Below are 13,492 nucleotides of genomic sequence, written 5' to 3' on the forward strand. Positions count from 1 at the left end.
ATACAGTGTTGTATTAGTTTCAGGTGTACAATATAGTGACTCAACAATTCTGTGCATTACTTAGTGCTCATCACGTTAAGTGTACTCTTAATCCCCTTCACCTATTTCTCCCACTCCCTGGACCCCCCTCTGCTAACCATCAGTTTGTCCTCTATATTTAAGAGTCTGTTTTTTGGTTTGTCTCTTGTTTTTCTTTGTTCATTTGTTTTGTTTCTTAAATTCCACATATGAGGGAAATCCTATGATACACCACTTTTTTAGGTGTTTTTGTATACTGTTGACAATTCTAAGTATTAAAATGACACTTGAAGGATGATACACAATTTGCTGCCTGTGACATCTGCTGTCAGTCCCATCCTGTGGAGCAGTAATAATAATGGCGCTCGGTGTGAGTATGAAACAATGATATGGAGTATTGCGTTTCACTGTGATAACAGCTCTCTGCGGCCCAGTATCATACTCTCTCTACAGATAAGGCTCCGAGAATGTTCCGGTGGTCTGTTGCTGTATGATAAGCCACCGTGACCCTTGGTAGCTTCATTATTTCCTGATCTCAGGTTCCCAGGGGTTCTGTCTTGGGTGTCTCAATGCAGTCAAAGTCACACAGCATCTGGAGCACATGGCGCACCTCTGCCTGTGTGTGCACGGATTGTGTCTCTCTAGCACAGCAGCATCAGAGTGTCTGGGCTTCTCCCATGGCTCAGGGCTCCGAAGTCCGGTGCCCTGAGAGTGACAACAGAAGCCAAATGCCCTCTCACAACAGCCTCGGAAGTCACATAACATCACTTATACCATACTGTTAGTCAAAGGAGTCGCACAGGCCTACCCAGTTGACAACAAAGGGTCAGAGACTCTGTCCCTTAACAGGATCAAAGAGCAAGTAGGGCCAGAAACGTTACTGCAGCCATTTTTGGACAGTCCCGTGTACCACAGAAAGATTAGGTGGATTGTCCCAAGTCCCCTAGCTGGTGAGTCACAGACTGAGAATCGCATCCAGTCCTTTGGCTCTAACTGTGCTGCGGGTGCCTCCACCCAAAATGGATCCACTTTTTTCATTATAGCCCTCAAATATTTGAAAATTGTGACTAGGCTCCACTTAGCTTTCCGTTCTCTGAGCAGATATAACCCAGATCCTCCACTGTTGCCTGTTAGAGATTATTTTCAGCCTCCACATACTGAGCACTTGATAATTTCTCCATGTTCCACTTAAAACGTGATGCCCAGATTTGATATAGTATTCTGTGCAATCCGCAGTGTAAAGTGTGTGTGAGGACAGGATTTCCTGCAGTCTGCTACCATAGCAAGATTTTCACGGCTTTGTTTTTTTTTCCCTCGTCAACTACATTTTAGTGTTGGATCGTGTTAAGTTGGACAGTTAAATCCTCAGGATTTTTTTTCTATAAACCATAAGCAATCAATTGTTTTACCTTTCCTATACTTCTGCTGTTTAATCAACTCTAATTTGAGAATCTATTTTTTGTCACAACTCCAGTGTTATAACAATAGTTTGTCACTGGGTTGTTGAGATACCACTTGCTTCTTATCCTTCCCCCTGCCTACATACCCGCATGCTAGCTCCTAACAACTTTTATCCTATAGCTCACACTGGCCCTAAGCCTGGAAAAAAAAATAATGGTCTAATAATACTCTGGTCTGAGAAACTTCCTGGAGAAGAGACCAGACTATAGGCAAAGTCTGCTTAATTGCATTTATAATCTTTGTTATTTTTATGAAAGAGAATCAGCAGGCCACTCAAGGATTGCTTAAAATATTACAGGAGGAAATGAAAAGCCATTTGTAGAATGGAGGAGACTTGGTGTTCAGATACACAAAGGGCTGCCATGTGAATTACAGCATAGACGTCTTCTTTTTCTAGGGAGGATCAGAAGGTAGGAATTAGAGTAAACAAATTTCTACTTGTAAGAGCTCTCAAATACCTACTGCTGAAGAGGAACAGAAAGGGCTTCATTATGAACATGAGTTATGGGAGAATTCAGTAATTTAGCAGATACTACATTTCCATTTGTTGGTGACATTTTACATTTATTTTTTTATTTTTTAATTTTTTGCATAGGATAAGTAGATAAAAGCCTTCCCAAACCACAAACATTTTTTTTTCTTTAGAGCCTGTGTTTTCAAAGGGCAATTTGCACCTGGGTATTTCCACCCATTACATATGCCCAGAGTTGTCACCACAGTACAAAGATGGTAAAACAGATCTCAATGAAAATGTAAGCTACTAATTAGGACAGCCATCTCTTGCCTACTGCAGTAGAGAAAATGGAATGCTGGGGGATTCCTAGTGGAGGGACTTTTCTATCTATTGATATGTAGGTTGGCAGAAAAAATAACACTGGGAAGCAGTGTTATTAAGTTATAAGCTTTTTGTTATTAAGTGCTGTAAGATTTTTTGTTTCCAATAATATCAGATGAAAATAATCAAAATACTGTACTGTACCTGAAACAAGGAAAGAGTAACATATAAAGTGCAAGATTTTTTTTTTAATTTTTTTTTCAATGTTTTTTATTTATTTTTGGGACAGAGAGAGACAGAGCATGAACGGGGGAGGGGCAGAGAGAGAGGGAGACACAGAATCGGAAACAGGCTCCAGGCTCCGAGCCATCAGCCCAGAGCCTGACGCGGGGCTCGAACTCACGGACCGCGAGATCGTGACCTGGCTGAAGTCGGACGCCTAACCGACTGCGCCACCCAGGCGCCCCAAAAGTGCAAGATTTTTTAACAGTCAATATTTCATCCACTGTGGAACACATGCACATTATGGAAAAAAACAGCAAAACATTGTTACATATCCCTTTACCTCTCAATATTATACCAACCTAGGTGACTGAAGAGAAATAAACAGATGATGTGATGTGTCTTCTGTTTAGTGTGCACTGTGACAGAGACAACCATGGAAATAGTGCCTACATCATCTATTTGCTTACTCAAGGGGAGGAGTTGGCAAAGGATCCTAGAGAAGGGCCAATAGGAAATATTTTGGACTCTGTGGGTCATATGGACCTTGTCACAACGACTCATTTCTACCACTGAAACACAAAAGCAGCCACCTTCAGTAAATGAATGAGTGAGCATGGCTGCATTCCAATAAAACTTAATTTATGGACACTAATATTAGAATATCATATGATTTTCACATATGAAAATATTACTCTTCTTTTGATGTTTTTGTTAGCCACTTAAAAACTACAAAAACATTCTTAGCTAATAGGCCATAAAAAAAATTTTAAGGGGCTCCTTGGTGGCTTAGTCTGTTAAACATGGGACTCTTGATTTCGGCTCAGGTCACGATCTCACAGTTTGTGAGTTTGAGCCCCGCCTCAGGCTCCACACTGACAGTGCAGAGCCTGCTTGGGATTCTCTCTCTCCCTCTCTGCCCCTTCCCTGTGCATGTGTGCTCTCTTTCTTTCTCTCTCTCTCTCTCTCTCCCTCTCCCTCTCCCTCTCCCTCTCCCTCTCCCTCTCCTTCTCCCCAAATAAATAAATAAACTTTAAAAACACAGTGAAGGGGCAGGATTTGGCCCACACACCATTATTTGCTGACCCCTGTCCTGGAAAAAGCTGTGTTATCGAGGCAGTCAGGGCAGGGAAAGAGCAGACTGGCCTGAGGGACAGAAGAAGGTATGAAACTGAAAGAGACAAATTTGAAGGTTTAATTCTTATTTTAGAAGATCCCAAATAATGACTTAGAAGTCTACTTCACCCTGGAGGAGCACTTTTCAATGTAGACTTCCTGTTCTATGCTCATGCTACATAGCTCCTATCCCCTGCCACCAAAGATAATGGTGCATAGGAGCTGTTTGATCAATGTTTTCTAAGTCATAGTGTTTAAGATCTGGAAGTAGAAGTTGGTTACTTCAATATAGATGATTTGGTAAAAGTGTACTGAATTTCAGAGGGAGATTAAGAAATGACATTTGTCTCCCGTTTTCTTAGAAGTGTAATTTTATTTATAAAAATTCATATCACCAAGATCTTTTTGAGGATAGAACTATTGCAGAAAAAAAGGCATCTTTGTATTTCCTACGAGGCAGAACTACATCTACAGTTGTCCTCCCCTTATCCACAGTTTCACTTTCTGCAGTTTTACTTACCCACAGTCAACCTCAGTGAGGAAGCAGACGACCCTCCTTCTGATGATTCGTCAGAAGGTCAGTAGTAGCCTAAGTCCAAGTCACAATGCCTACCTCATTCACCTCGCTTCATCTCATCACGTAGGCATCTTATCTCAAATCATTACAGGAAGTACAGTACAATGAGATACTTTGAGAGAGACCACATTCACATAACTTTTATTATAGCATATTGTTATAATTGTTCTGTTATTATTATTGTTGTTAATCTCTTACTGTGACTAAATTATAAATTAAAATTTATCAAGTATGTATGTATAGGAAAACTAAGGTTTGATCCTACCCATAGTTTCAGGCATCCACTGGGATCTTAGAATGTATCCCCCATCACTGAGGGGGGGGAACTACTGTACTTTGTGATTATTTTTCTGATCATATGGTAAACATACTCATTATAGAATTTAGAAAAACATTCATAATTTCACCTCCTCACCCAGCGACAACCACTATTAAAATTGTATGCTTCTTTCAAATATATTTGGAAGTATATAGAGATTTTTACAAAGTTGTATTATGGCACATATTATTGAACATCATGCCTTTAACACTTATATTACATTTGCCTCCAAAATCCTATATAATTAAATACTATTTTAAAACATGGCTTTAATGGCCACATTTATGACATCCTAACGTATTTTCTGTTCCTTTTTAATGCAACTTCTTTCTGTTTCATGGTCTCCCTCTCTCTCACTCTAACGATCTGAAAGGATTCTATTTGCAGCTAGCTTTAAGTTTTGTTTTCTAATATTGTTAGTATGATAGGAAAAACATGAAAGAACTAAATATCCATCACTAGGGAACTGGCTAAATAAGTATGGTATATTTGTTGCTGTATTTACTAGCATGAAAATGTCCATAATACATTATCTAGCAAAACAATCATAAAACAAAATGTAATTAGAGTTTAATCCCATTTTTGTAATACACACATACAAGTCAACATACATAAATTCACTGAACAAATGCTGATGAAGCCCCTACTATGCTAGGCACCGTTCTCAGAGATCAGAACACCCAGGCCCTTGGGGCACCTGGGTGGCTCAGTCGGTTGAGCATCCGACTTCGGCTCAGGTCATGATCTCACGGTCTGTGAGTTCGAGCCCCATGTCGGGCTCTGTGCTGACAGCTCAGAGCCTAGAGCCTGCTTCGGATTCTGTGTCTCCCACTCTCTCTGCCCCTCCCCCGCTCATGCTCTGTCTCTCTCTCTGTCCAAAATAAATAAACATTAAAAAAAAATTTTTTTTAAAGAACACCCAGGCCCTTGTGATAGAGCTTACAAATGGGGAAGGCTTAGCACTTGTTTTCTCCCCTCAGTTACAATGACTGTGTTTTACTTTCATAATTTAAAAAATAATAAAGCCATTATCACTTTCAAATATCTGAACCTAGTCTTTTCTAATTATTAGAATTTTGAATAAAATTAAGATAGATACTCAGACACACAGGCAAACTTCCTGTTAAAAGGGAGAGAGAAATTAAATCTACCGTTATAATTCTCCCATGCTTTCCTAGTTTCTGATAACCCAGTCTGAAATTTTAGATAAATCGTGATGTAATTTAAAAAAAATTATTTTTACAGTTTGTATCTTCTTTTTAAGAGGAATTTATCGATACTATCATCTATTTTATCATCTTAACAATAGTATGTGGACTCGACTCATACACACTTCTCACTTTATACTGACATCTCTCTCCCTTTCTTGGGTTTTTTTAGTTTTATCTATACTTCTTGGGGCACCTCAGTGATTCAGTTGGTTAAGCGTCTAACTTTGGCTCAGGTCACAATCTCACCATTCATGGGTTTGAGTCCCGCATCAGGCTCTGTCCTTGACAGCTCAGAGCCTGGAGCCTGCTTCGGATTCTGTGTCTCCCTTGCTGTCTGCCCCTCCCCTGTTCATGTTCTCTCCCTCTCTCTCAAAAATAAATGAACATTAAACAATTTTTTCTTTAGTTATACTTCTTTATATATCTTCAAGAAATCTTTTAGGAAGGTTTAGATGGCTTATGCTCTGAGCAATAACATGACAGCTTTCCCTCTAACCATTGTCTTATGGAATGTCATCTTATAAAATAGTCACCTAAGGCCAGCCTGAAATTATTTGTCCCTTTGGGAGTAATTTGTCTGCCTTTTAGATGCTCACAGTCTCTTCAGTTATGTCTAAAATATAGATTTCTATATTTCTATTTTATATGTATGCATGCACCCGTATTTTATTTTATATTTATGTATCTCCTAGAAAATCTTTAATGTTTTGCCTCTCCTCTCTGGTTTTCTTTCCTGACCCTCAGGGACTTCAAATCTATGGGTTCCGCTCAGGGGTTTCTTCCTACTGTTTCATCAGCTGTCACATCAGTTCTGTCCCCTCCTGTCTCTCCTTCTGCACTTCCATTTGTGTGGCCTCTGGGATCGCACTTGTTTCTCCTACATTTGTCCTCCTTATCTCTATTCTCTTGTCATTGTAATGTCATTATCTTTCTTCTCTGCATTCTGGATAAACTCCTTGAGTTTGTCTTCTACTTCACCTATTGAATTTTCCACCTATTTCAAATTCCCATTTTCCTATTTGCAAGGCCCATGTTCCGCTAAGGTTTTTTGTTGTTTATTTGTTTTAATATTTATTTATTTTTGAGAGAGAGAGAGCATGTGAGCAGGGGAGGGGCAGAGAGAGAGGGAGACAGAGAATCCGAAACAGGCTCCACACTGACAGCTGAGAGCCCGACACAGGGCTCAAACTCAGGAATCTCGAGATCATGACCTGAGCCAAAGTCAGACGCTTAACTGACTGAGCCACCCAGGTGCCCCTCCACTGAGGTTTTCAATTTGTTCATCAGATTTTCCCTCTCCAATTTTTGCTAAACTCAGCTTTTCCCCCGAGTGTTCACTCTAGTATCACCATAGCAGTGCTTTTCATATTCTTGTTGTCAACGTGAATCAGAAATTTTCTAAAATGTTGTCGATATCTTAGATTAAATTCATTTCAGGGCATTTCCACTGAGCTCCCCTTCTGAACTGCACTGTCTTTTCCTAGACCCAGCAGTATTTCTGTATTTCTGCTTGCTCCTCCTTATAAATGAAGCCCTGGGCTTGTTAATACAATGGTTATAATATAAGCAGTGGCTTAGATCAGCCAAGGTTCTGACAAAATCCTTCACACTTTAGAGAAAGGAGAAGAGATTTTCTTTTACTCTACATTTGCATGATCAAGGCCAGCAGCCTGTGGGAAATGGGAGAGATGGACACAATGAAAGCTCAGCAGGTCTTTCCTCCCAGCCATGAACTTTATTTATTTATTTATTTATTTATTTATTTATTTATTTTGATGTTTATTTATTTTTGAGAGAGAGAGTGTGAGCAGGGTAGGGGCAGAGAGAGAGGGAGACATAGAATCCGAAGCAGGCTCCAGACTCTGAGCTGTCAGCACAGAGCCCGACACGGGGCTCGAACTCACGGACTGTGAGATCATGACCTGAGCCGAAGTCGGACACTTAACTGACTGAGCCACCCAGGTGCCCCCCCCCACCCCCAGACATGAACTTTAGCCACACCTGCTCTTTCCGATGGCCTTTTGTTCAGGGAGTATTCCCCACTGGCCACTAGAGGTCCATACTGGGTCAGGCCCTCTGATCCACATCTGTACACTTGAAATACGTCTTTCTCTGCTTTGTTGCCTGCAGGATTGCCCGCATGATTCGTCAGGAAAGAGGCAATGCGCTGCTCGTTGGAGTAGGAGGCACTGGAAAACAGTCTCTTACAAGACTTGCAGCTCACATATGTGGTTACAGATGTTTGCAAATTGAACTGAGCCGAGGATATAATTATGACAGCTTTCATGAAGACCTGAGGAAGTTGTACAAACTGGCTGGTGTGGATAACAAGAATATGGTCTTCCTCTTCACCGACACCCAGGTACATGTTTAAATAGCTAAAGTAAAAAAATAAATAAATAAATAAAAATAAATAGCTAAAGTACAAGTGTTATGATCACAAGTGTGCTTTGAATAGTTTGTATGATACAGTGCAAGGAATTGCTCCCTCAGATAACAGATGTCTTGGACCTTGTAAAAGACTTTTATAATACATTTTCATTTATTTTACCAACTGTTGTGTCACCCTTTAAATTCTAAGTAAATATGATCAAAGGTTAAGGGGGTAAGAGAAGTTTGAACTTTTCTTTGAGAAGGACATAGATAACAAAAAGTAATAAATTGTTTCTATAGCAATAAGTACAAGGAAATTATACCCTAACTGAAATCAATTAGGGAAATATGCTTTACCCAAGAAAAGGAAAATAACAATAACGATGGCTGTTTTAGTGTTAAATTAACTTTAAAATTAAAATGGGATTTTATCTATGTCTATAAGAACAAATGTAACTGTTCTTGAATTTGTTCTAAACAAGAAAATTTTCTACATTGACTACACTTAGGCATTTTAACATGAGGGAAAATAAACCTCTATAGAAATCAGCCAAGCAATAAAAAAGTAATGGATCTGATGCGTAAATATTTTAAATTATTTTAAATTAAGTACAATCATAAAATGGGAAAATATTTTTAACATCGGTGACATGCAGTGAATTTATACCTGAATATGTTAACATTTTTTACAAATGAGAAAGGACCCAGAGTCAAATGTATATACTCCACCAGCTTTGGCCACCAGCAGTGCCTGCCCTGGTCCCTAGCTGCTCAACCTGGAGGCACAGCTGGGGACGCCAATAGCCCTTGCAGCCACTGTGACCCCCCCTGCAGCGCTCACCAAGGCACACATACTGTGGATCCCAGCAGCCGCCTCAGCCGAAGAAACATAACACACTCGTAGGCCCAGCACCACTACCCATCCCCACACTTGGTGCCCTGCTCCTCTAGACCTGGGGCTACAGCATGCTCCTTTGTGCCCCCACCTACACGTGAAAGTCTGCCCTTACTGAATTCAGTCCATAAAGTCTGGAAGAGGGAACTCCCTCAAACATGCATACACCTACATAAGGCTACAGATATCATGAAGAACCAAGGAAACACGACCCCACCAAAGAAATACTGTAAGCCTCCAGTAACCGGCCCCAAAGATATGGAGACCCAGGCATTGTCGCACAAAGAACTCTAAACAATTACTCTAAAGATGTTCAGAGAGCTACAAGAGAACACATGTAAACAATTTAACTATAGCAGGAAAATAATACATGAACAAAATGATGGAGAATGACATCACCAAGATCACAACATAGGTCATTCCTGACATCACTCTCCCTCACATGAACAACCTACAATAGTTATTCATGGACAAGACACCACTGAGGGAACCCTAGGACACAGGGCAGAGGCTGAACCACTCCCTGCGCCACAGGGACCAAGACAGACCACATTAGAAGGGTAAGTGGAGCAGCCACAGACTGATCACATTGCCCCTCCCCCAAGCCAGCACACCACCACCCCAAGAGGTCTCCCCTGAGCCTACAGTTCCTCCAGTGGAAAGAGAGAGTCCGGGGGGAACATCCAGCTCCCCTTGCATTGTGGGTCACTTCTTGTGTATTCCACTCCAGTCTCACATCACAGGGATCTCAGGGAAACCTGAAGGACTTGACCGCAGAAAATCAGATTGTGGTGGAGAAGGCAGCGTGGGCTTGCAACCCCCAACACCTGGCTCTTGGCAGTCTGAGTTCCTACCTGCAGTGCCCAAACAGTAGTCCCAGCCAGCAGTTTTGTGCAGTATGACCAGGGAACTCAGCAGAATCCAGGGCTTCCTGATTCAAGGTCCTCAAACAAAGAGCCTTGCTGGCCCTGGAGCTCCCCCACCGCACCCAGGCAGAGGAGCTGAGTCATAGCCCTACACACCACTGGGGTGTAACTCCCACCCCTGCCCAACTGGAAAGCTTGGCCTGAATGCCTGGGAAGTTGTATAGACCAGCAACGATCAAGTGAAAAGTCAAGCAGAGCTGATCATCCGCAGAGCAAAGCCAGTGGCCCCATACAGAAAGGGGACTTGGGGGCACAGGTTGGCCTGAGTCAAGACCACAAAGAAAGTGCCTTTCTGGCACTGGAGCCAGTTCTCTTGCTCCACCCTGGTGGAGAAACTGATTTGTGCCTCCACCCATTGCTGAACACAGCTTTTAGCCCACCTGACCAGGGAACCTGCCTGGCCCATCCAACAGCCCTGCTCCCTGTCTACAAAGCAAAACCAGTGGTTTCATCTGGTCAGTACACAGCCTTGCTTGAGTTAGGTTCCCAAACAATGAGCCATGCAAGCCTTGGGACCCACTCTGCGGCCCTACCAGGAGAGGAAGCTAATTCATAACCTTACCTGCTGCTGAGTATAGTACACAGTCCCAACCATCTAGGAAGCCAGACCACAGAATCTAGGCAAACACACAGCCCATCCTACAGCCTTGCTTGGGCAGAGAACCAAGTCAGTGTCCTATCCAACTATTCTCACCCAGCAACACCCCACCCCCAACCTCAGAGCTTGGGCAGTGGCCTTGCCCCCAGGTAGACCCTGACAGCAAGTCCCACCTGCTCAAGGATTACTAGCTGACATGTCCAGAAACCCAAACTAAGCAGAGTGGTGAAGAACTGCCTCTGTCACAGCAAACCTATAAAGTCTCGAAGAGGAGACCACTTACTCAAATGTGCAGATACCAAAGTAAGGAATCAAGGATCATGACACCAAAGAAAATGAATAGAGCCCCACTAACTGACTCTAAATACTAAATAAATGGAGATCTATGAACTGTCAAACAAAGAATTCAGAATAATCCTCTTAAAGAAATTTAGTGAACTATAAGAACACACAGATGACTAAACAAAAATGGGAAAAGCAATGCATGAACAGAACAAGGAGGTGAACAAAGAAAAAGAAACCATCAAAAAACCCAAACAAATCCTGAGCAAAAAAATTTAATGGAGAGCTTCAGAAGCAGATTTGATCATGCAGAAGAATCAATCACTTAAAAGACAGGATGTTTGAAATTATCCAGTCAGAGAGGCAAAAAGAAAAAAGAATGAAAAAGTTTACAAGACCTTTAGGACATAATGAAAAGAAATAATTTCCCAATCATGGGAATTCCAGAAGAAAAGAAAGAAAAAGGAACAGAAAGTATATTTACAGCAATAATGGCTGAAAACTTTCCAAACCTGGGGAGAGAAATGGACATCCAGATTCAATAGGTTAAAGCCAAACAGGGCCACTCTGAGACCCATTATAAGTAAATATATATAAAGAACTCATACAAATCAATAGCAAAAAAAATTCAATTTAAGAAAATGGGCAGAGGATCTGAATAGACATTTTTCCAAAGAAGACATACACATGGCCAACAGGTACATGAAAAGATACTCCAGGGTGCCTGGGTGGCTCAGTCGGTTAAGCATCAATTTCAGCTCAGGTCATGATCTCACAGTTTGTGGGTTCAAGCCCCGCATCAGGCTCTGTGCTGGCAGCTCAGAGCCTGGAGCCTGCTATGGATTCTGTGTCTCCCTCTCTCTCTGCCCCTCCCCTGCTTGTGTTCTATCTCTCTGTGTCTCAAAAAATGAATAAACATTTTTAAAAATTAAAAGAAAAGTAGAGATACTCCACATCAGTAATCATCAGGGAAATGTAAATCAAAACCACAATGAGATGTCACCTCACACAATTTATGCCAATAAATTAGATAACCCCGAAGAAATGGATAAAATCCTAGAAACATACAAAGATAGCTACCATGGCTATCATCAAAAAGACAAGAGAGAACAAGCATTGGCAAGGATGTGGAGAAACGGGAACCCTATGCACTATTGGTGGGAATGTAAATTGGTGCAGTCACTATGGAAAATAATATGGAGGTTCCTCAAACACTTAAAATATGGAGGTTCCAGAACTACCATATCATCCAGCCATCCCACTCCTGGGTATATATACAAAGGAAATGAAAACAGGATCTCATAGAGATATCTGAACTCCTATGTTTATTGCAACATTATTCACAATAGTCAAGATATGGAAACAACCTAAGTGTCCATCAATAGATGAATGGATAAAGAAGATATGGCATATACATACACATACACATAATGGAGTATTAGTCATGAGACAGAAGAAAATCCTGCTGCTTACAACGACATGGATAAACCTTGAGGGCATTATGCTAAATGAAATAGTGGACAGAGAAAGACAAATACTCTATGATATCACTTACATGAGGATGTAAAAAAAGCCAAACTCATGGAAACAGAAAGCATAGTGGTTACCAGGGGCTGGGGGATGCAGAAAATGGTGAGAGGTTGGTCAAAGGGTACAAACTTCCAGTTATAAGATGAATTAAGTTCTAAGGATCTAATGTACAGCATGGTGACTATAGTTAACAATAATGTATTATATGGGATGAGCACTGGGTGTCGTATGGAAACCAATTTGACAATAAACTTCATATATTGAAAAAAAATAAATTAAATAAAAAATTTAAAAAAATAATGTATTATGTACTTTAATGTTGCTAAGAGAGTAAATCTTAAATGTTTGCACCACAAAACAAAGAAATGGTAATTATATGATGTGATGGAAATGTTAACTAACGCTTCTATAGTGGTAATCATGTTGCAATATGTAAATATAACAAATCAATACATTGTATGCCTTAAGTTTATACTATGTTATATGTCCATTAAATCTCGATAAAGCTGGAAAATAAATACAAATACAGTCTTTTTCAAATGAAAAGGAAAAGACAAGCCCATCAATAGAAGAAATATAAAAATGTAATAAAATGCAAATAGAAAGTTCCTTTAAAAAAAGAATCCAAGGGCTTTAAAGACCTGAAAAATGTTCAGCCTTCCCAGTAACCAAAGAAATTTAAGTAAAGATAAATGCCAGGGGTTGGCCTTGCACATTGACAAAGGTTAAAAATCATAATATTCATTGTTGACAAAGATGTCGGAAAACAGGCCTTGCATAGAACTCACCAGTGAATTAGCAAAATCTTCTAGAAGGTAGTAGCAATATGTAGATAAATTCCTTAAATTACTCTTACTTATAATTACAGCTGCATACAAAGTTGTATGTGCAAGAATATCTATTGCAGTATTTTAAAATAATGGGGTATCTGGGTGGCCTAGTTGGTCTTTAAGCATCCAACTCTTGATTTCTGCTCAGGACATGATCTCATGATAGGCGAAACTGAGTGAGTCATTGGACTCCACACTGACAGCATGGAACCAACTTAAGGTTTTCTCTCCCTCTCTCTCTGTTCCTCCCCTGCTTGTACATGTGTGCGTGCATGCTTTCTGTCTCTCTCAAAATAAATAAACTTTAAAAATTAAAATAAAATAAAATAAAATAAAATAAAATAAAATAAAATAAAATA

The 13,492-nt window shown here is 40.4% G+C and overlaps 1 protein-coding gene across 1 annotated transcript in view; it reads left to right on the plus strand.

Annotated features, from left to right (window-relative positions):
• The window catches only part of DNAH6 (dynein axonemal heavy chain 6), a 217,528-nt gene that overhangs the window by 123,597 nt on the left and 80,439 nt on the right, over nt 1–13,492 (plus strand). The window contains exon 46 of the mRNA XM_049652036.1: nt 7,830–8,061. Coding sequence (XP_049507993.1) covers nt 7,830–8,061 — 232 coding nt within the window. The remainder of the gene's footprint in view (nt 1–7,829; nt 8,062–13,492) is intronic.

This window comes from Panthera uncia, assembly GCF_023721935.1.
Source record: "Panthera uncia isolate 11264 chromosome A3 unlocalized genomic scaffold, Puncia_PCG_1.0 HiC_scaffold_12, whole genome shotgun sequence".
NCBI classification, from domain to species: Eukaryota; Metazoa; Chordata; class Mammalia; order Carnivora; family Felidae; genus Panthera; species Panthera uncia.